The 25,000-nt window shown below is 43.2% G+C and overlaps 1 protein-coding gene across 4 annotated transcripts in view; it reads left to right on the plus strand.

Annotated features, from left to right (window-relative positions):
* The window catches only part of SLIRP (SRA stem-loop interacting RNA binding protein), a 244,313-nt gene that overhangs the window by 175,756 nt on the left and 43,557 nt on the right, over positions 1 to 25,000 (plus strand). For all 4 annotated transcript variants that reach the window (XM_085889289.1, XM_085889292.1, XM_085889288.1 and 1 more), the window contains one exon: positions 6,901 to 6,964. Coding sequence is in view for 1 of the 4 variants with exons in the window: in XM_085889292.1 (XP_085745418.1) it covers positions 6,901 to 6,964 (64 nt within the window). In the remaining 3 variants the exon portion in view is untranslated. The remainder of the gene's footprint in view (positions 1 to 6,900; positions 6,965 to 25,000) is intronic.

The raw sequence follows: 25,000 nt of genomic DNA on the forward strand, positions 1-25,000 counted from the left end.
TTAATCTTCCTTCAGGATTACCCCGACACCATTTCTCCTCCCACCCACACCATGGTAGAACAGTTTGAAACCACCTCCAATGCTCCTAGCCTTACTCCCCATCCATTTGGTCTCTTGTACACACAGTCATGTCCACTTTTCTTCTCTCCATCATATCAGCCAACTCTCGCCCTTTGCCAGTCATCGTCCCAACATTCAGAGTTCCAACTCTCACCTCCACACTTCTACCCTTCCCCCTCTCCCACTGCCTGCGGACTCGCCTTCCCCATCTCCTTCTCCTCCTTCGCCCAGCAGTAGCACAATTTCCACTGGTACCCTGCTGACCACCTGTTCCGGTGGCGGTCGTTGGTAACCCGGGCCTCGACTGATCCGGTTGTCCGCATAATGATTTGGCATAGGTTTTTATGCCGGATGCCCTTCCTGACGCAACCCTGGTCGCCTCTTACGACACACAGGGATATGGTACACCTATTCTAACCGGGGCATACACCGGGCCCAGTACAACTGGTACTCATTTCGCCGACCTCGGAAGGATGGCAGGCTGAGTCAACCCCCTGGTGTTTTCGACTTGGTTATATATATATATATATATATATATATATATATATATATATATATATATATATATATATATATATATATATATATATATATATATATATATATATATATATATTAATTCAGTGTCTCAACGGGGCTTGAACTCAGGACCTTTTGGGTCCCAAGCCACTGCCCTAACCACTGCGCCAACACCAGGCATTAATATACATACATACATACATACATACATACATACATACATACACACATACACACATACACACATACACACATACACACATACACACATACACACATACACACATACACACATACACACATACACACATACACACATACACACATACACACATACACACATACACACATACACACACACACACATACATATATAGTGGGATTCAAACGTATAAAAAACATTTATGGCCTGGGGGTTCATGGTTTGCCACGATGGTAAGCACTCGAGTTCCTCCCGAACACCCGGTCCTGAGACCACCGACCACAGATAACCCTAAGACATTCTTATGCAATCTTATTTATGCAAAACATATGGCCATCATTAAATCTGGGCAGAAGAAGAACTCAGAAGAAAATATAAAAGTACGGAGTGTGGGGTTGACTCCTTCTCTTACCTAACACAGCCCAATGGGGCTTATATTATCTCATCTCACGTTATGATATTGGTTGATATACTCCATTCCAAATATACTGGGGGGGGGGGGGCGGGGAGGAAAGGATGTTGAAGATGGTCAGTGAAGTGGTGATGGGATATGCAGTTGCATGTCTGTCTCCCTGTCTCGTCTCATGCAAGCGTCCTTCTCATTGGTGTACATCCGATCTGGGCATGTCTACGACACAGCTTGTGGAAAATGCCAACGCTTCTGAAATAAATTTTCACCACAGCCCCCATGCCAGATAAATAAATAGCAAATCCTCCAGTGCGCTACATTGCTGGGGCGCCCGGCGATGCCACCTTTCAGCATATGGAGACTGAATTGGGAGGAAGCGGTGCACTTCTGAGGTGATTGTGTACAAATGATATTTACTCGCCGTGCAGCACATGGAGATGGAATTCAGAGGGAGTGGTATTCAATAACTGATTGATTAATTGCATAATTAAAATATATAATCGTAAAATAATTAATTTGTTTTTTAATTACCTCATATCAGAGCATGCCTGAACTACCACTGTTTCATCCAAATCTGTAACTTTTTGAAAATTAACTAATCAATCGAAAAATAAATAATTAATTGATTAATCAATAAATCAAAAATACCCTTTATAGCCAAATCACTTGTTCACAGTTGTGCTAAAATATAAGCTTCCGAGCTCAAAAGGTGCCTGAGATATTGCTCAGATGAGAAAGAAAATAAACTAGAACGACACTCAGTAGAGCACATACCTCTGCCCCATAATGCCTGATTTACGAGAATCATGCCATAACGTGGTTGCATCGATTTTTGGGTCCACGCAAACGTTATATCTTTTTTTTTTAAACGACCGTTTTTTTAAACCAGATTTGCTTTGATTCCCTTTGGAGCACATCGCGAAACATCTCAAAATATAGACAGATTTTGCAGATTCTATGGAGAGGCAGTTCCTCTGGGGGACAGGTCGTGAGGTCATGCAGTGAATGCATTAAATCATACAGCTCAACGAAGCTGGTTCCGTGAAATAAACATTACAGAAATTCCACCATTTTGCCTGCTCGTCTGTACACGCCTCATATGATGGTACATCAGTTCCGGGTCCGCACAAACGTTATAACTTTTTTTTTTAACGTCCGTTTTTACCAGAATTGCTTTGATTCCCCGTAGAGCACCTCACAAAACCTCCGAAAATATAGACATAGATCTGGCAGACGCTATGGAAGGGCATTCCCTCTGGGGGACAGGGCATGAGGTCTAGCAGTAAATGCATTAAATTGTCTCGCTCAATGAAGCTGGTTAGTTTTAGCATGTTCTGAAATTTTTTGTTCACTCAATATAATTCTCCAAACAGTAGAAAAAGATAAGTTTATGCTTTGGAAATTTCACAATTTCTTGAATATCTATGGAGAAGGAGGAAACGTCACCTTGCTTACTTAAAGTAAATAGGTAGATCGGCATCGTTATGAGACTCATTATTTCTTTAAATTATCAGATTTCACAACAGATTTCGACATTTATTTAGTCCGGACGATATCCAATCCTAAAAACTGAAATAATATTTCGATGATGTACTTTAATTAGGCCATGAGAGAAGATCATGGAAAATCGTATCATATAATGCATGAAATCTCTCCATGCTCCTAAAATCTAAATCATTGTTCCAAACTTTTTGCAATGCGTTAAAAGTGTGTTTAGAATATAGTAAAGTAAGTGCGTTGTATAAAAATATTGATACTATTTTTGAAAGATTTAAGTTAATACAGAGCAGAGGAATCGATGTACAAATGCCCACTGCCTTAAATAACCTTCACACATTCTGTGGAAGGGGTATGTAACCTGCCATAGAAAGATGAGACAATTTACACCCATTCTCTTTCTGGAGAGGTTTGGGAGTGGTGTGGAGGGTTGTGGGGGAATGGGGTGGCATTGAAAGATTGATGGAGTTTCAAGGTAACTGTGCAGACAGAGATTCAGCAGAACACAGCAGGAAACTTAATGAGAATAATGAATACAACAGATCAGGAGATATATATATATATATATATATATATATATATATATATATATATATATATATATATATATATATATATATATATTATATATATATATATTATATATTGATATTGTACACATATGAGAAAATCTTTGCTGCTTTAAACTGTCATATTCTCTGATATTTGTTAGGAACTTTATATAATGCTTTCTAAATATTTATGAAGACAGTATAAAGTTTTGATGTCGCATTGTTTCAGTGTGTCATTGCCCATAAAATGTTTGGCATGGAGGAAAATAAGTACGCTTCAACTAGCAATCATTGAAAGTTACGTAATGCAAACACTCAAAATTAGCAGATGTTGTTCGAGTTTCCTTATTTTAAAATTCTTTCAAACTGCTCTTTATGTGCACAGGACTTCACTCTCCTGCAATATTATTGCAATTCTCATGTGACATGTCCCATATATATATCAACGTTGGACATTTAATCGGAATGAACACATTAAAAGTTTGTTCTCTACAGGAAGGCTCGAAGTAATAGGTTCCAAGCTTGGTTTTCAACACACCTCTTCTAGAGGGAATTGATTCTGGTGAATTACAAAATGCATTGCAGTTTTCACTGTTTTCACCGTTTTCACCGTTTTTCTTCCCAACCAGTCTTTTGTGAGCAACTTTTTCACATATTTCTCTGATTGATATATATATATATATATATATATATATATATATATATATAAATTTTTTTTTGAAGAGGAAGGAGGCACTTCAAACCAAAAGTAAAAACTAGATCGACTCCGCTAATTTGAGCGAAAAAGCTAGAGCAGTCCCCTTTCTCAGACGACTTTTCACCAGCTTCACAGCCGGTTTCATCAGGCACAAGAGACATTAGACTCTGTTGATGATAATCCCAAATTCTATTTGATCAAAAATTTTGCTTGGATGTGAGAGAAAACATGCCGAATACATGAGTTTTTGGCATGCAAGATTTGTGCAGGTGCTAATAATTTTTGCTTGATATAACGAAAATGTGATTGCACTATTTTTTTGTCGCACCATTGACATGAACTTCACGCTGCGTGCCCCCCACTACTTCCAGGTTAGATCTGCTACTTACGTGGACAAATGAATGATATCTATTAACTGTAATAATACCCTGAAAACATGAATATATATTGAAAACATGGTCAGCGGCTCCACTTTGCTTTATTTGTGACCAGTAAATCTCGGTTTTACTGAGTGTACCCACTGAAGTCTCCAGCATTGGAGGCGATGTGTTGCGCAGGCACAGCATGACATCATGTCATGCTATTTCAATAATTATATCAGAAGAGCCATTCATTGGTTACGACCAAACTCCATCTGTCGCTTCGCTGACGGGAATAGTAAGAGGGACGGGGGTGGAGAAAGGGGAGGGATAGAGAGGGGGGATAGTGAGAAGGTGCAGGGGCAAAGAGAAAGGAGGGAGGGGAGCGAGGAGGGGTGGGGGGAGGAAAGGCAGCATGAGGTGAGAGGAAGGGAAGGCAGAGATGTGGTGGAGCATTAATTACAATTCATATTGTCTCATCAAAATGATTCCGCATTGAATGACAGTGATGATGGAAACAAAGTAATGTTTAAAATCTATTTTCTTCCAGTTATACTACAAATACCACCTGCCTGGAAACAAACACCGCCATGACACGTCCGGAGATAAACACTGTCCGGAGACAAGCACTGCTCGGACACATCTGGAGCCAAGCCGTCCAGAGACAAACACCACCCAGATATGGCCGGAGACAAACTCCCATTCAGACATAAACACTGCCCGGACATGTCCGGAGACGAACACCACCTGGAGACGAACATCGTCCAGACACGTCCGGAGATGAACACGGCCTGGAGATGAACATCGTCTAGACACGTCCGGAGACGAACACCATCCAGACACGTCCTGAGACAAACACCGTCTGGATACTTGTGGAGATGACCACCATCCAGATACGTGTGGAGATAACTATCATCCCGATATGTGTGGAGATAACCACTGTTCAGAGACGTGTGGAGATGACCACCGTCTGGCTGCATGTGGAGATTACCACCGTCCGGATACGTGCGGAGATGCCCACAGTCCGGATACGTCTGAAGATGACCACCATCCGGATAAGTGCGGAGATGACCACCGTCCGGATACGTGTGGAGATAGCCACCATCTGGGGACGGAGAAAGAGAGAGAGGGAGGGGGAGCGAGAGAGAGAGAGAGGGGTGGAAGAGAGAGAGAGGTGTGAGAGGAGGGTGCTGCACTGTATTAGGAGGGGGTATAGTGACGATGAGAGAGAGAGAGAGAGAGAGAGAGAGAGAGAGAGAGAGAGAGAGAGAGAGAGAGAGAGAGAGAGAGAGAGAGAGAGAGAGAGAGAGAGAGAGAGAGAGATATATATATATATATATATATATATATATATATATATATATATATATATATATATATATATATATATATATATATATATATATATATATAGATAGCAAGAGAGAGATAGAGAGATAGAGAGATAGAGAGATAGAGAGATAGAGAGATAGAGAGATAGAGAGATAGAGAGATAGAGAGATAGAGAGAGAGAGAGAGAGAGAGAGAGAGATAGCGAGAGAGAGAATGAGAGAGAGAATGAGAGAGAGAATGAGAGAGAGAATGAGAGAGAGAATGAGAGAGAGAATGAGAGAGAGAATGAGAGAGAGAATGAGAGAGAGAATGAGAGAGAGAATGTTCTGCTTTATGAACAACACAAACACACACATGAGATATATATATATATATATATATATATATATATATATATATATATATATATATATATATATATATATATATATATATATATATTTGTGCTTGTTCAATGTCGACAATTTTTCAGTAATCGGCTAATTGGAATCGGTGTAATTACCAACAACAGTATGTACTTTATACATCCTAAAACCGTGAGATTTCCTTCAGTAGGATTTGCCTTCCATGAGGCAAGATGTTTTCAGACAACAGCCTCATCACATGCTTCAGTGTACCATGGGTGGGAGGAAAGGTAGCACAACTGAAGAAGAGATGAGATAAATCTGTGCATGACAGAGAGCAAATCTCTTTGAAAGAATTCCCAGGATGAGTTGATGTCAGAGAAAGTAGTAATGGAAGACCAGTCGAGAAGTTTGATGGCTGCTTGAAGACCCTGCTAGTCGGCCTGGGTGAAGTGCCAGTCTCGTCAGCACTGAGGTGGTTCTCTAATAAAATCTAATAAAAGATTCAGCTACCTTGACAGTGATATTCATATGTGTCTGCTGGCTGTGAGTCAGAGGTCAACAGACATTTGGGTCAGGCCTGGGGAGTCATGGATTCAATGGATCATGGGGTGTGGCACTGCCGGTACCTGTGCTGGAGGAAGAAAGTCCGAGTCTTCAGGTCCTTGGTGCTTCCAGTCTTGCTCTATGGATGTGAGACTTGGACTCTGACCAGGGATCTAAGACAGAGACTGAATTCTTTTGGTACCAGGTCTCTTCAGAGACCTCTATTAAACTTTCCATGTCCTCTATTAAACACCACAATGGGGCATCTTAATATCATTAGAAACAAACAGGATAGAACCAACATCATAAATGTTGGTTTGGACCCATAATTTTCCACATATATTTATATTGGTTGATTAACAATCCCTCATGTCTCTCCAACAGTTGGTGAAGAAAATTGTGTCGCTGGATGTCGCGTTGGAGCAGCCCCAAAATGGCATCGAAAAAAGTAAGTCGAGAAGGCTCGCTTCAGTGTCATCGGCCGGGAAGTGGGTCCAAGAATTCCCCTCATGACTCGAACCCGTAGCAATACTTTTGCAGTTCACTGTATACATTGGGGATAAAATCGTCTCATGGACGGGTGCACAAAACTCAATACAACACAGAGGATTAGGATAACAATATGACCAAAGTTATGAATTATGTCCGATTAATAAATAATAGTCCCAGAAATTAGACTTTCCCTGGGGAGGATTAGCGATGAAGAGAGCAATTTGTCAACAAAATCCACAGTTTACATTATACACAGACACATTACATAGTACCTCAGACTCCATCTTCAAAACAACGACATAAAAAATCCGGACAAATTATGCATCTGTTTATCATCTCCACGCTTTTTGAAAAAAGCTGGAGATATTGTAATCAGCTCCGTCTGTCTGTCCGCTTGTTTGTTGGGTCGTCGATCTAGTCGAAAAAGAAATTTTTGGAGATTTTTTTTCTACCCTTATTATCAGTATTTCCGTCTATATTTGTCTGTCTGTTGGGTCGTCGATGTAGTAGAAAAAAAAAAATTTTGAGATTTTTTTTTTCTACCCTTAACAGTATTTCTGTCAATGTTTGTTGGGTAGTCGATCGAGTCAAAAAAAAATTTTTTTTGAGATTTTTCTCCCCTTATTATCAGTATTTCCGTCTATATGTTTGTCTGTCTGTCTGTATGTATGTCTGTTCGGTCCAGTGCTCCGTTAATACAATGGCGATTTCGATGAAACTTGGTTGGTAGGTTCATACCATGACCGAGTTGTGTGCAAATGAGAACCGTTGCTATGGACCCATCCGTTGCCTAGCAACAGACGTTTGAAATTTTCAAAATAATCTCAAAAATTTACTTTTTCGAAAATCAAAAATCGGGCCACGAGCGACTGTGGGCAGTACATTCAGCCATATTGTCAAAAATTTCCAGCCGGATCCTATGAAAACTGTTGGAGAAGATAGACTTTGAATGAACCCTGGTCGAAAGCAATAAAAAAAACGAAGTTCGTTATATCTCAGAGACTGAGTCAGATATACATGAAACTGGTATGGTAGGTTCATGGTATGTCCTAGTTATGTGTGAGAAAGAACCGTTGCTATAGACCCCTCCATTGCCTAGCAACGGCCGAAAAACCTCGAAATGTGGGGGTATTTTAACGAAAAAACAATCTGCAGCATTAACCCTTGAAGCTAGAATTATGAATTTTCTTGTGCTTAATTCTCAGGTCATTCCCCATCGAACGGGCCCATCGCGTCAAGTTCTATTGGGTAGTCGACTACCCATGTCCACCTACCGGCTTGTCCATTTATTTGTCATGCTATCTCCTAAACATTTGTTAAGAAAATCACTAAACTTGGTAATTATGTTCACCACATAACAAGAAGGTGCAAGAGCAGTGTCAACTTTTTGGTCCGGCCCAATGGGGGTCAAGAGATCAAAAAATGAAAAACGCAATTATGGGCAGATTTTAAAACATTTTTAATGAAACTTTGTACATGCTATCAACATTGGGGACGCATGAAATGTATAATTTTTTGGGATTTGACCCCAAGTACGTGCCCCAGGAGGTGGGGACTTAGGGTCACAGGGGTTAAAACTGAAGACTTTTTTAAACTTAAAATTTGATATTGGATCATTCCTGGTGGAACTGTTTGCAATCTTTCAACTTTGCTTTTGCTGGGAAGCGTGGGAATTTGTGGTGATGGCACGCCATAAACTTCGCTCTCGTGTGGATTACACGCATGAAGGCAAACCCTTCTGTATTTTCCTCCGCTTTCTCTTACAACAACATGTTTCCTTTAATATTTTATTATTTGAATGACTCATTTTCTTCGACAGGTTCATCTATTTCCTTCTGATTGCCACTCAGACTAACCCATGAAAACATTGCATATTGGAATCCATCCATTTGGACCATACTCCATGCAGAGCGTTGGTGTTGCCTCAGCACTCTCCTTGGCTATTGGGCACAATTCTGGATGGGTTGCCAATCCGACACAGGATACCAGCAAACTGGTACTCATATTCCGAACTTGGAAGGATGACAGGCAGAGTCAACCCCACCTGGTATTAATTCATCAGCCAAGGGGGATGTGAACTCGGTATCCGAGGATCCCAAGCCCACCACCCTAACCATTGAGCCAACACCAGGCATATATTGGAATGAATGCATCGTAATGACCCCAGTCCAGGATACTAATGTATGGCACAGTCACCGACCTTACATTGACTCCTCCTGTTATGACAAAAGGTTGCGCAGCGAAATGATGTTCCTTTTTGAAGTACACATTGACTGTCAAATTGTACAACTCGCAAATTGTCTTTATCTCCAGGTTATCTGCAAATGTGCCGAGTTTCCTCATCAGGTCAGGTCAGGTATGGGAGCATGTGCCAGAGCAGCGCGTCGCTGCGTCCACTTTCCGCCGGTACTCCAGGGCCTCCGTTTGGCCATCCCCAGGGCAGATGCCAGTACCATCCCCATCTCCTTGAGATGCCGATCAACCTGCCGCAACCACGAGGCATTTGGTCGGCCCATTGGCTTCCTCCACTCATGAGACTCTCTCGCTGAGAGAGAGAGTCTGGTGAGCGGGATTAGCGTCAGGAAAATGAGCCACATGTCCATACAGCCACAGCTGACATTCACAGACTATGCAGGTAACAAATCTCATTTGAGTCTCTCTGCAACCGCTCTTTGGACACAAAGTCCGACTAGCGATAGTCAAGGATTCTCTGAAGAGACCTGGTACCAAAAGAATTCAGTCTCTGTCTTAGATCCCTGGTCAGAGTCCAAGTCTCACATCCATAGAGCAAGACTGGAAGCACCAAGGACCTGAAGACTCGGACTTTCTTCCTCCAGCACAGGTACCGGCAGTGCCACACCCCATGATCCATTGAATCCATGACTCCCCAGGCCTGACCCAAATGTCTGTTGACCTCTGACTCACAGCCAGCAGAGACATATGAATATCACTGTCAAGGTAGGTGAATCTCTCCATGACCTCAACATCCTCAACACAAACAGGCACAGACAGGACAGGAGCATCCAAGATGTCATCGAAAGCCTGGATCTTAGTTTTGACCCAGGAAACCCATAATCCCAGCGGCTCCGACTCCTCATTCAGCACATCGAGGGCCCCCAAATGGATATCTAAAGTCTTCGCAAAGATGACTGCATCATCTGCGAAATTAACATCAGAGATGTTGTCATTCCCAAATGATGCACCACAACTTGATCTCTCCGACATCCTCCCCATAATCCAGTCCATACAAGTGCTGAAAGTGTGGGGGCCAGTAGACACCCCTGACGAACTCCAGTAACAACTGGAAATAAGTCAGAGATGGTACCACCACATCTCACAGCACTCTCGGTACCAGAGTAGAGTTCAGACATCAGATCGATCAGTTTTGGTGGCACCCGATGAAAACAAGAATCCTCCAGAGAGCTTCTCGATTCACTAAATCAAACGCTTTACAGAGATCAACAGAGGCTGCAAGCAGCCCCTGCCAAAACTCTCATCTGCGTTCGGTGAGGACCTGAAGAGCAAGGATACGGTCCATCATTGACCTCTTTGGTGTAAAGCCTGACTGCTCCGGACACTGGTGCTCAAGCAGATGGTGGTGAACCCTATCAAGAATTACCCAAACAAAGACCTTGCCCGGCACTGAGAGCAGCGTCACCCCTCGGTTGTTGTTGCAGCCTTGGCGATCACCCTTCCCTTTCCAGAGAGGGACAACAAGGCCCCTCTTCCAGTCAGTTGGGATGATGCCTGTGTTCCAAGCTGAGCACAGAACTGCATGCAATGACATGAGTACAGCATTTCCACCATCCTTGAGAAGTTCAGCATGGATGCCACAGATCCCTGGAGCTTTATCCCATTTCAACCGGTTCACCACAGCATATGTTTCCACAAACGAAGGTGGACCACAGTTGATTGGAGGGTCAGCAGCAGGGATTGTGACACCCCTGACATACAACTCGACAGCTGGTGGATCAGCCTGGTACAGCCGCTCAAAGTAACCGGCCTAGCGGGCCTTCACTTCAGACACCTCTGTCAAGAGCTTATCACCCTCTGCTCTAACTGCAGCACACCGGGGGATGGGCTTGGATGTACGCAATGCACAAATTCCTCTGTAAGCAAGACGAGAATCACTTGACCACAGGCGATGCTCTACCCCATCACATATTCCTCGCACAGAGGCCTCCTTGTCCACCCTTAGCGCACGTACAGTTTTACGCCTCAGCTCCCTGAACAGCTCAGCTCTGCCATTCAGCCTGGCCCTGCGACTCTGGTCAATGGAATCCAGTGTCCCTTGAGAGACAAATTTCTTCTTCGCCCCACAGTGAGTTCCAAGACATCCACCGGCAACATCAAGGACAGTGGTCTTGAAGGCATTCCACAACTCTTCTGGATCTCTCAAAGCACCCAGACCCCCCAAATCTCCACTCCGCTTGCTCACAAACTCCTCAACTACCCTCTCATCCTTGAGCTTGCCAACATCCAGCCTCGGCTGGGATGGTACCATTCTCCTGGATTTAAGGTGCAACTTAAGAGTTACTACAACATGCCAGTGGTCAGTATTGAGGAACTGAGCACTCCGGTAGACCCTGCAGTTCTGGATCATCCTCCAGTGACCATCAACGAGCACATGCTCAATCTCCTTTGCCACACCACCACCATTGGAATACAAAGTCCAGTGATGAGCTTGTGGGCGCTGAAACCTTGAACCGGCCACAGTAAGTCCATGACTTCTTGCAAAGTCAAGGAACTTAGAGCTATTCAGGTTCACAGTTCCAGACCCATGGGGACCAACACACGTCTTATAACGATCCCTATCAGTTCCAGTTGATGCATTGAAATCCCCCAAAACTAGAAGTGTATCTCGACTGTGGCACTGATCAACCACAGACTCGAGTGTGGCATAGAATCCAGGAAACCTTGTGGGGGAGATGGTTTCGTCGCTGACAACCCGACCATGAATCAGGTTCGTGCAGGTTTACATGATACCTGAAGCAAGTCACAGATCTGATCTGGCCTGACCTGACAATATGCCTGCCCCGGGTATGCCTGATATTGGTCTCTTTTAACTACACACTGTGGTATACAGGAAGGTGAGGCAATCTTTGGCATCCCCACCAACAGGAGGACAAAGCAATCTTCAGCATTTCCCCAAACAGGAGGGGAAGGTGATCTTTTGCATTCCACCCAACAGTTGGGTAAAGTGAATTTTGGTGTTCTCAACCCCTCCCCCCCCTTCCCACCCCAACATAAAGGCAAGGTGATCTTCAGCATGCCCCCCTCTCCCCAAAAGTTAAGTCGATCATTACCAGCCTTCAATCCAGAAGCATGTTTTTCTTCACAGGAGATGAAAGTGTGCATTGTTAAGGGAGTCTCTCATCATGTTTCTCACCTCTGACTGGAGGGAATAACCATTCAGCTCTCACCAAATCAATTACCCCAGGTGGCTCGGATTATAAATAAATTGACTCCTCCCATGGAGAAAGCTGCGTAAAGCAAACATGAAAAGTGACACAAAGTTTGCCTTTTGCTGTTTCAATCTACCCGAGTTTCTCTTCAGCTGCAAAACATTCTACGCCGTCGCTGATGACTTGCCAACAAATGATGACACCGGTTCGGCAGCTGAGTGGGGTGTGTAGCATTTTGATTCTTATGTATGTACTACTTGCAAATGTTTCTCAGCTGTGGATGAACTCGTGTAGAGTTTGAAACAGCAAAGAACCATTATTGGACAGCGATGGTTTAAGCCAAGGCTTTCTAAGTTTGCAGATGACATTAAGCTTGGAGATAAGGTAATAGCAGTGGGAGATGCAGTTTAGCACAATGAAATGTCACGTTCTGTAGTTGTATAAGAATTACAAAAAAATAGGAATTCCAAAATGCAAGCGGAAGTTGTGGAGCATGTGACACAAGAGAAGGATCTGGGGGTGGGAATCGATCCATTAGTGGGATGATAAGCAGACAATGCAATGCCAGGTAGCCATAGGTAAAGCTAATCGGATTTTAGGTTGTATTTAGGTAAATAAATTATAAATCAAAGGTGGTAGTGTTAACTCTGTGTCGGAATGTGGTGAGGCCTCATATGGAATCCAGGCCGAGCTTGACTAAGTTGAGAGTAATGGTTGAAAGAGAGAGAAGTTTGATTGTGTGGGGGTCTGATGGAGATGTTTAAGATAATAATGGGTATAGATTAAAGAAGTGCAAAATAATGTGTTGAGCAGAATGGATGCTGACATAAGGGGGCAAAGTTTAAGAGTAAAAAAGAGAAGAGGAAAGATGGTAGTAGGCAGCAGCCTTTCACTTACAGTGAATGCATGGAATGGTCTCCCTGCAAGGGTAGTAGAAGTTTGATTCAGGAAATTGTTTTTAATTTGAGTTGGATTGGTAACTTGAATGAGTGGTGATGGGGGATTACTAAGTTGGTGGCATGATTGGGCAGGTTCGATGGGCTCGACACAGGCCTCCTCCTGTGTTGAAGTTGTTTGTATGACTAACTAGTTGTCTTTTCAAATTCCTTAGACAGGTGACTTGTTCTCGAAATTTTGTCAAGCATTTTATTGAAAGTTTGGTGAGCCTTGGTCGAAAATTAATTTCATCAGATTACTATCCTCACTTTGAGAAGAAATTAACTCAGTGTGGCAAATTTTGTTAATTTCTTTTTAAAATTGAGGACTCAACAGGATTGCTCCACGTAATCGTCTTTCTTGATTCATTGAAAATAGTATTGTTCGGTTTTTAGATATAACCATATTTTATGTTTTTGCTTTTTTTTTTCTCGCATATCTTTGTGATCACTCCATAGAGTTCATGAAATGTTATTGACTACTTTACAGAATCAATTTTCCTTTCAACCAAAAGTTGAGCCACCACCGGCCTTCAGAACAATTTGCACATCTTTCATTGAAACACCAATTCTCAGGGATTTACCAAAGTACATACAATCATCTTCTATATATGTGCTTGATAGAAATACACAGTGCCAAGAAAAAGTGCATGTGGCATCGCAAGAAAAAGACCCCTTGTGGATTTTCAAGGGTGTGGTAATAATGTGCCCAAAGCTGTGTTAAATTATTATACTCGAGACTTTGTGGAATCTGGCAATGGGTCCTGTCTCGGTGTTGAGGGCAGGTGGAGATTTATTAAGCAGATGCTGAAGGGATAACGTACTGCCAGAGCCAGAAAATGGAGATAACTTCAACAAATGAGAAACTATGGTGTATCCTCAAGGAGAATCTGGATGATTGACCATAAATGATGCAGTAGTTCATATTGTTGTGGGAATGTGATCGGGGTTAACAGATGTAATATAGCCTAGTTATGCCACTCATTCATGTTCGCACATGTGTATGTACGGTAGATCTGTGAAAACGATAGGTCATGTGTCGATGACTGTATTAGGAGATCATAATTGTGTTTTTCCTCCCTCCATATGTGCCTAACCCCCTGTTTTCCTCCCATTATTGATCCCTTCAATCTATCCCTTGTTATCTGTCAATGTATTTTCTTCATTATAACGAATTATCAATGCCAGCTCCAAAAGCCAAGCATATCCCCTCTGAGGACAAGATGATGATGCACCTTGTGACCATGTGCTGCGAAAAAGACTACCTACCATGGTCTGCCGGCAGCAGTGGACATGTTGCGCCACAGGGGTTCACCTGGAGAACTAATGAGAGCGCAGTCATGGAATAAATGAGTGTGGAGGGGTGTAGTGCAACCCAATCTCCCACAAACGCAGCGTAGCACAGATCTTGGCAGCTCGGGCATGGACGCTGTCATGTTCCTAAGCCGATTCAAATTTTAAAAATCAGATTAGTTAGAGGAGTCCTGCTCAAAAATGGGTACAACAAAGGGATACTGCCCACCTTGAAAGAACCAAAACTGACAGAACGGAAGGAGCCAGACATGCTTGGGCACTGTGTACTACCACACCACCCTTTCTGAAGGGATTGGCAGGATAGTACGTGGCGCACGGATTGGTGTAGCCTACAAGCCTCTACGCACCATCTTTAATGTCATTTCAAAACGAAAGAACCCAATACCAAATGATGATACATCTGGAGTCGTTTACCATTCATCATGCAAAGACTGTGACCAATTCTACATTGGTGAAACTGGAAGAAATTTAAATCAAAGGCTTGATGAACATGTCGTGATTCATTAATTCGTTCTTTATTTATTTTTATTTTGCAAACATTTTTAATATAGCAAACATGTGAACTCCAGTAGCGAATCAGTTGTGTCCTTCCAGAAAGAGTCGATCGACGCAAGGTATGCAAAAAGAGCCATACAAAAAACGAGAGCCGGTCGAGGCCACACGTTGATAGCTTGCGTGCTTTTCCTGGCAAGCATTTCATTATTCGCAAGTCACTCGGCATATCGGTGTTTGGTGGTCGCTTTTGTTCTCCATCATCGGGACGGTTGAGAGAGGTGGATTTCGTTTGGTTTGGTGAATGGCTGCGGCTACAGCGAGCGAGCCTCCTCTACGTTCTTTCTTTGATGCCATTTTGGGGCTGCGCCGACTCGATGTCGAGGGACAATATTTTCTTCACCAACTGCTGGAGAGACATGAGTGATTGTTAATCAACTGGATTTCATTTAAACATGTCATTCAATTTGAATGTTGGTGGGATTTATTTTCTTCTGGTTTGGATGCTAATCATCATAACTCGCACACAAGAAAGGAATAAAATTTCACAACCATGATCGAGCAATCAGACTGAGAAAGGTGACACAGACAGCCATCGCAAGTTATTGCCTGCAATCTGGCCACAATTTTGAGTTTGATAGTACCCGTGTCTGAGACACGACATCCAACAAATGATACAGGTTGGTACTGACCCAGGCAAAAATGCTACAGTTAGAACTATAGTATATGAGAGTTTCATTTATATACGACAGGAATCTGCAGAGAATTACTACTGGAAAGGAATGTTATTTTGCCTGTGGGAAGCATGGCATGTGATGAGCCAAGAGGGTGGTCTAACTGGGGAGGTCAGGTCAGGTATGGGAGCATGCGCTGGAGCAGCATGTAGCTGCGTACACCTATCTGCAGGTACTCCAGGGGCCTCCATCTGGTCATCCTCAAGACAGATACCTGACCCATCCCCATGTCCATGAGATGGAAATTCACCTCCTGCAACCACGAGGCACGTGGAAGGCCCATTGACCTCCTTCACTCACGAGGCTCCCTCACTGAGAGAATCTGGTAAGCAGGATCAGCATCAGGAAAATGAGCCACATGTCCATACAGCCACAGCTGATGCTTACATACAATACAGGTAACAAATCTCATTTGAGTCTCTCTCAGCAACCGCTCGTTGGACACAAAGTCCAACCAGCAATAGCCAAGGATTCTCCAAAGAGAAATGCAACCAAAGGAATTCTCTGTCTCAGTTGCCTGGTCAAAGACCAAGTCTCGCATCCATAGAGCAAGACTGGATGCACAAAGGGCCTGAAGACTTGGACTTTCATCCTCCTTCATAGGTACCGAAAGTGCCACACCCCATAATCGAGTTATCCATGACTCCCCAGGCCTGACCCAGACGTCTGTTGACCTCTGACTCACAGCCAGCAGAGACAAGGATATCACTGCCAAGGTAAGTGAATCTCTCCATGACCTCAACATCGTCGCCACAAACAGGTACAGACAGGATAGTAGCATCCAAGATGTCATTGAAAGCCTGGATCTTAGTTTTGACCCAGGAAACCCGTAATCCCAGTTGCTCTGACTCCTCATTCAGCACAGTGAGGGCCCCCAAAATGATATCCACAGTCTCCGTAAAGATGACTGCATCATCTGCGAAATCAATGTCAGAGATTGACATTCCCAAACGATGCACCACAGCATGATCTCTCCGATATCCTCCCTATAATCCAGTCCATACAAGCGATGAAAATTGTGAGGGCCAGAACACACCCCTGACAAACTCCAGTAATATTTGGAAATAAGTCAGAGATGGTATCACCACATCTCACAGCACTCTCAGTACCAGAGTGTAGTTCAATAATCAGGTTGATCAGTTTGGTGGCATACCACAAAGACCAAGAATCTTCCAGAAGGCATTATGATTCACTGAAATGAACGCTTTGCAGAGATCAACATAGGCTGCAAGCAGCTCCTGCCGACACTCCCATCTGCGTTTGGTGAGGACCCGAAGAGCAAGGATACCGGCAATTGTTGTCCTCTTTGGTGTAGAGCCTGACTGCTCTGGGTGCTGGCACTCAAGCATATGGTGGCGAACCTGATAAAGAATTATCTGGGCAAAGACCTTGCCCGGCACTGAGAGCAGCGTCACCCCTCAATAGTTCTTGCAGTCATGGCGATCACTCTCCCCTTTCCATAGAGGGGCAGCAAGGCCCCTTTTCCAGTCAGTTGGAATGATGCCTATTTTCCAGACAGAGTACAGAACTGTGTGCAGCAGCATGAGTACAGCATTTCCACCAGTCTTGAGAAGTTCAACATGGATGCCACAGATCCTAGGAGCTTTACCTCATTTGAACTGGTTCAGCACAGCCTGTGTTTCCACAAACGAAGGTGGATCACAGTAGATTGAAGTGTCAGCAATCGGGATCGTAACACCACTGACATCCAAATTGACAGCTGGTGGATCAGCCTGGTACGGCCGCTCAAAGTAACTGGCCCTGCGAGCCTTTACTTCGGACGCCTCTGCCAAGAGCTCACCGCCCTCCACTCTAACTGCAGTACACCGTGGGTTGGGCTTGGAGAAATGCAATGCACAAGTTCCCTGTAAGCAGGACGATAATCACTTGACCACAGGTGATGCTCTACCCCCTCACTGATTCCTCACACATTGACCTCCTTGTTCACCCTCAGTGCATGTAGAATTTTACACCTCAGTGCCCCGATCAGCTCAGCTTTGCCATTAAGCCTGGCCCTGTGAATCTGGTCATTGCTATCCATTGTCCATTCAGAGACAAAATTCTGATTTGCCCTTCGGTGAGTTCAAAGACATCCACCGGCAACATCAAGGATGGTGTTCTTGAAGGCACTCCACAACTCTTCAAGATTCCCCAAAGCACCCAGAACCCCCAAATCCCCACTCAGCCTGTTCATGAACTCCTCAGAAACCCTCTCATCCTTGAGGGTGCCAACATCCAGCTTTGGCTGGGATGGTACGATTCTCCTGGATTTAAGCTGCAACTTCAGAGTTGTGACCACAAGCCTGTGGTCGGTATTGAGGAACTGAGCACTCAAGTAGACCCTGCAGTTCTGGATCATCCTCCAGCGACCATCAACAAGCATATGGTCAATCTCCTTTGCCACACCAGCAGCGTTGGAATACCAAGTCCAGCGATGAGCCTGTGGGCAATGAAAGCATGAACCAGCCACCCTAAGTCCATGACTTCTTGCAAAATCAAGGAACTTAATGCTATTCTGGTTCATAGTTCCAGATCCATGGGGACCAACACATATCTCATAACCATCCCTATCAGTTCCATTCGATGCTTTGAAATCCCCAAAGTCTAGATGAGTATCTCTCCTGGGGCACTGATCAACCACAGACTCAAATGTGGCTGGAATGCATCCTTCACAGTGAGATCACTCGCCTCAGTCAGAGCATATACAGAGACCAGGGAAACGACACCCAAGGAGTGACAAATCCATAGTCTCATAATACTCTCATTGACCGGTGTTACTTCAGTTAACAAGGGAGTCAGCTTATTGGACAATGAGTTGCAACAGCAACTCCTTTGGCATCGTAACCATCAGAACAACCAGACCAACAGTAGGTGTAACCACCCACCATGATCTCGCCGCAATCCAGTCTCCGAACCTCAGAGTGCTGCAATACTGATGTTCAACTCCTGAGCTCATATGATAACAGAGACACGTGATCATCCTCTCTTAGGGACAAATCATTCCAGGCACCCATTCGAAGGGACCTCAGGTTAACACAATGAGACCGCCATCTGGTGGACGACACCTCAACACCACCCCGACACACACTTCCGCAATCTGACCCACAAAGGTTATCCCATGCTTTTCCTCCTCATCAAAGAGTGCAGGTCCTGAAGACTTTGCTCCCATCCCATCATCCGGTGAGCTGCCTTGCAGAGTCAGCTGCACAGGATGTACTCCCACGGAGTGGGTTTTCAATTTTCTTTGCATTTTTGTGTTTTGTGGAGCGAAGGGTTTTACGGTGGTTGGAGTGAAAATCCTGCCGCCAACGTCCGAAACAAAAATAAGTCACCCAACTGCAGGAGGACGTCTGCAGACACATTTGGTCACGAGATCAATGTTGCGATTTGACATTTCCTTTGCTTGAGTTTTGCAAAATATAAAAAAGCACTCCTCCATTTGACTTCAAGCACCAGCTCATGACAGGAAATGAGCAGTCCTATCACAATAAAAACCGGACACGCGCCGAGGCTCAGGGTCTGTTGGCCCGAGACACCCGTTTGTGAAGCTGGTAAAACGTCGACTGAGACCAGGTCTGCTCCTGCTTATTGCTAAAATTGGCAGAGTAGATCTAGTTTACTCTTGGTTGGAAGCACCTTCTTCTTCTTTAAAAATAATAATAATAATAATAATAATAATAATACATGCCAATCAAGATATTGTGGCATGTGGGGATTAATGACTTGTTTGTACATGTCAAATGGGCTCTTTCTCTCTTCTCTGTTCCACCCATTCCTTATTAGGATGCCAAACCTTTCAGGCTGGGGAAGCTATTGTTGTTCTCCTGTATACTTCCACCACAATTTTGCATGTTATTCCCTTTTAAGTTCATTTTCTCTGTAGCCGCTTGTCAGATCGACAACAAAATTTGCCTGCATTTACTGCTTGAGCATGAGCCTGCCTTTCCACAAGCCCACATGTGCTTGGGCAAGGGGGGGGGGATTATACGTTCGTTATTATTCTTGCCAAATGATACTACTATAATTAGTTTTAATTAATATATACGTTGTTACAATGTTATCATTCTTTTTGTTATTTATTTTGTAATTAGAATGTCATGCCGTGGAAGGACCTATTAAGCAGCTCGATACACCATAACATGACGTACGTTTAAAAAATGAGAATTCTTCTGGGTTATTTGCAGTTCATTAGCATCATAAACTCAGGAGGTCATGACGACCATTCTTGATGTACCACACTCCACATCAGAAAGCTCCAGTTGAACTCCAGAAAAAAAAACATGTCTCTCTCTCTCTCACTCTCACTCTCACTCTCACTCTCACTCTCACACTCACTCACTCACTCACTCACGGTTCACTTGGCTGCACCTGGACGGGATTGAGGGTGGAGGAGTAGCAGCTGAAATCAGAGGCACGGCTGCATAAAGACCCTGTCACACCTTGAGGATTTAGCCAGTGTATGCCTGACGGATGCAAAATTTGGCTAAAACGCCGGCACACGTCGAATACGTTATAGGTAAGTTTGTATATGTTAAGAGCACGCTGGCATAGGTCGTAGTACGCCGAGGTGTTAGACAAATTTTCCATACTTGAAATTTTTCGACGTATGCCAGAGTATGACTCACACGTTCCGCATACGCTTGGCCATAAGTTGTAGGCATGTCACGCGATCGTTGACACATCGACACACGTTACTTGTAAGTTACTCATAAGTCGAAACACGTCGAGGTAATGTTTAGTATACCCGAAACTTATTTCTAACCTATGAGTAACGTGCTGTAGGCACGTTACGCGATCGTTGATACACGTTACCTGTACGTTATTCATAAGTTGAAACACGTCGAGGTAATGTTTAGTATACCCAAAACTTATTTCTAACCTATGAGTAACGTGCTGTAGGCACGTTACGCGATCGTTGATACACGTTACTTGTACGTTATTCATAAGTCGAAACACGTCGAGGTAATGTTTAGCGTCAGTGTTCCAGACTCCCTGGTTTTTTATTTTTATTTTTTCCTTCGGTATGACAGTGATGTTGACACTTCGATTTCTAGTGCGGTTATAATATAATATAATTAATAGGCTGCCGCTCAACGATTTAAATCATAACTGCACAAGAAATCGAAGTGTCAACATCACCGTCATACCAAAGAAAAGAAAAAAAAAAACAGGGAGTCTGGAACACTGACGCTAACCATTACCTCGACGTGTTTCGACTTATGAGTAACATACAAGTAATGTGCGTACAACTTATGGCCAGTGTATGCGGAACGTGTGTCATCCGCCAAGTATGTCGAGAAATTTTCAACATGCTGAAAATTTTATCGGCGTATGACGACGTATGCCAGCGTACTACAATGTCTGCCAGCGTACTACGACGTATGCCAGCGTGCTCTTAACGTATACAAAACTTACCCATAACGTATTCGACGTGTGCCAGCTTGGTTCAGCAAATTTTTCATAATCGGCATACGCTGGCTAAAATGTCAAGGTGTGACAGCGGCTTGACACTTCGATGTCCAGTGCGGTTATGATTTGAATCGTCGAGCCGCAGCCTTTTAATAGCCTACACCACGTGATCATCGGCGATACGCTGCCGCACTATGCATAAGTTCGACTATCATTGGGCATAGGTTGTGAATGCCGACAACACGCTCAGCATTCATTGGTATAAGTTTTCTATATGTGATTGAAACGTTCTGTGTACGTTACTAATACGTTATGCATACGTCCAACACGTTATTATACGCCCAAAACTAAAAAAAACATCAATACTTCAGCGTACGCCAGCGTTTTACATACATTTTGATACCTTGCCATACGCTGGCTAAAACGTCAAGGTGTGACAGGGCCCTAAGGAAAGATTTGTGGATTTATTTAAATACCTCAAGTTTTCCCTGAAGGACATCCGTAATTTTATGATCGTTGCATATTTCAATATTCCATAAGATTTTCCTTAAAACTTTCCTTAATCTCCACGGAGCACCCCCCCCCCCACACCACCCTTATTACCCTGTGGACCCATGGTGTGAACATTTATTACTTTGTGTTCAGTTTATTTAGATGCCAATTCAATTGATACTGACGATGCCCCCAGGAAAATGGGTCAACTGCGTACCTAATAAATACATTGAATGCAGCATGTTACTTGGTCCATGACTCTTCAATCCAATGTCATTGTCAGTTGAAAGCTAGATGATATGGCCAGTAAGCATTGGTTGTGGTATTTGTGGATAAGCATTAGTAAATGCCTCTAAATGAATGATTAAATTTGACAGTTACATATTATAAGTTTGATGTAGCATTAATCGTTGAATTATAAACTGCTTGATGTAATGAGCTAATTTTGACTGGGGATGGAAGTAGTCTATTGTAAACTGCCTGGTGATATTTGTGAAAAGGCTGGAACATTCTGAGATGAATGTTCCAGTCTGGACCAGAATCACATTTGCTGGAAGGCACAGGATCATTCTGTGTTACTATATAAACCCACGAGAGTGAAATGTAGAGAGACGGGTGACATGTGACGAGACGCGTGCATCGATCGTCCCCATGCTCGATTTAACTCTGGTGAGTGAACGAGGTGTTATGTCCAGTGTGGTTGTTAATGCATGGAGCCAACTATAATCAGGTTGATTAAAACTCATTAAGATTGTGCATCAGGAAAGAATTCCTTTGAGCTCTTCAATCATCTCGAACGGGCCAGCGCTTGGGAGAGAACAACGCGACGTGAGTCGATCATTGGACAGCCCCAATGGAGGCTGCAAGGACATCAAGTGAGAAAGACGCAACAGGACTCAGTAGTTCAACAGCCCCGGTGGACAAGGTGCACATGCGTGAGTTGAGCCAGCAAGATGGGGTACTGGGCAAAAACAACTCAACGCAGGAATTGGAGTTGGACATTGTATGTAATGGTGAACTTCCTCATTTGACTTTGTGTCTGTTTATTTGAAATAAAAGTTTCAAAAACGTTACGCTGTTGATGTGGTAACTGTAACGTCACTCAGAAGTGACAGACACCAACTGACAAAGATCCATTTGATTGGTAGCTGACATGCACGATCATTCATACTCGTGAAGCACAAATTTTGGATTGCAGTCATTGGAGAATGAGCTGGGTTCTCCACCACGAACAACATACGTATATACCCAACAGTCATAAAGCAAGGAGTGGGACCTCATTGGACTCGGGGGAGTCTCGGTTTACCCCGTGTACTCAGGTCTTACCAAAATTTAGGGATCATTCACAATTATACACTATTTATGGTTATAGAGCTGTAATTAAACATAAAAGTACTTCAACAACACACATTGGAGAACTATACAATGCATTGTCTCTCTTGTGCTTGGAAAATGCCTCCACTCATGCTTTTGTCTCTTCCTGAAGCCAGTTTGTCGATCACTTCACCACCATCCTGCTTTAGGACACCTCTTCCTATCACTATTCTGATTGGTTGCCAAGAATAGCAGAGAATCTTAAGGATTTCCTCACCCATAAGGAAATCCTTACTTGAGTATTTCCTCAGGGTTGTTTATGCAACATCCCTCGAGGAAATCCGCTGAGGAATCACAATGTACCTTAAGGGGAATATTTGCGAAAGGATGAGGGAAATTTATGCAACAGGCCCGGATCCAATCCAGGTTCCTCATAATGACTCCCTCTTTGCTTTTTGCTTATTCTGGTTCCTTCTGATGACTCCAATGCACGATTGTATCTTCCATTTGATTTTAGTTGATTTTTTTTTAAATCAGATTCTGAATTCAGTTTTATAAAGAGGATGTCATGAGTCGCGTGTCTGATAAAACTGGGGTTGTATTGAGGTGTGTGAGTGTGGGGGGGTTGTATAGCCCCCTCTCCCAACCCCAAGAGCCCTCCATGGGGTTGTATAAAAGTGGGGCATCTTGGTACCCGATTCCAACTGCCCACAGTTATAAAGTGGCATGTCTAGTTGTTGTTGTTGTTGTTGTTGTTGTTGTTGTTGTTGTTGTTATTATTATTATTATTCTTTGTGAAAATCGAATATTTTTTCTGGTATATTGGTTTGTTTGTCTGTTTGTATGTCAGTGACCTACAGGTCACAATTTCAAACTGAACTTCACAAAACTTTACCACATGGTAGAGTTCATCATAAGCAAGAAGCCCATTGATGTTGAGGTGAAAAAGTCAAAAGGTCAACACCTTTGTAAAATTTCTAAAATCCTCGATTGTCATCCAATTGACTATAAATTTGAACAGGATTTGCATATCAGGTCACTGAATTCAACTACCAATTCTTTTTGAAGTCAACATCGGCCAAAAGGTCAACATAGGCCAAAAAGTCGACAAAGCCTGGATTTCTAAAACTGTCAATTTTCATCTGATTGACTTGAAATTTGAGGAGGAGTTGCATATTTGGTCATTAAATTCAACCATGAATTATTTTTAAGGTCAAATTTGTATTTTGGATTTTTTTTTTGCAAGTATCGTGCTTTGCACGACATCTTTCTTGTAATTATTATTATTATTATTATTATTATTATTTAATACTATTTTCAACATGTGTACGTTAGCCTGGTACGCGGTTCATTAATTGACATTATAACCATGGCATAAGACCACGGCTGTTGGGAATTGCTGCGAAGCCCTCAATCGGAGTTTCTAAAAGTACAGCGATTCAGAATGGGAACAATCGCTCGGCCCCATCCCATTAGATGGATGAACCTGCCGTTGCGGGATAGATTCTCGTTAGTTTTCTGTATGCTGAAGCAAAGATCTGTTTGGCTTTCGTGCCAGATGCCCTTTTGCCTCTTTCCATGATCCGTTGCCAAATTGGGGTCGTGTGGGTGGCGGATTTGACCACGAGTCCACGAGGCGATGTACCATAGCATTGGTTTGTCAGGTTTGGAATCAGGAGACGAGTCCAAATCCTGCAACCATCACAATATATTTACTTCCAATCTCAATGCTTGTGTTTTCTTTTACGTCTTGTTAAGATTATTCGGTCTGGACAAAAGTCTTAAAGTTTTCAGCTATTTGCGAAATTAAACAACTTCAACTTTAGTATTGGATTTTCTCTAGAGTTTTGAACAACCTTATGACCAAAAATTTGACACACTTGCGATTTTCTCATCT

Source organism: Eptatretus burgeri, chromosome 7, assembly GCF_056783735.1.
Source record: "Eptatretus burgeri isolate ZD-2024b chromosome 7, Ebu_testis_v1, whole genome shotgun sequence".
NCBI lineage: Eukaryota > Metazoa > Chordata > Myxini > Myxiniformes > Myxinidae > Eptatretus > Eptatretus burgeri.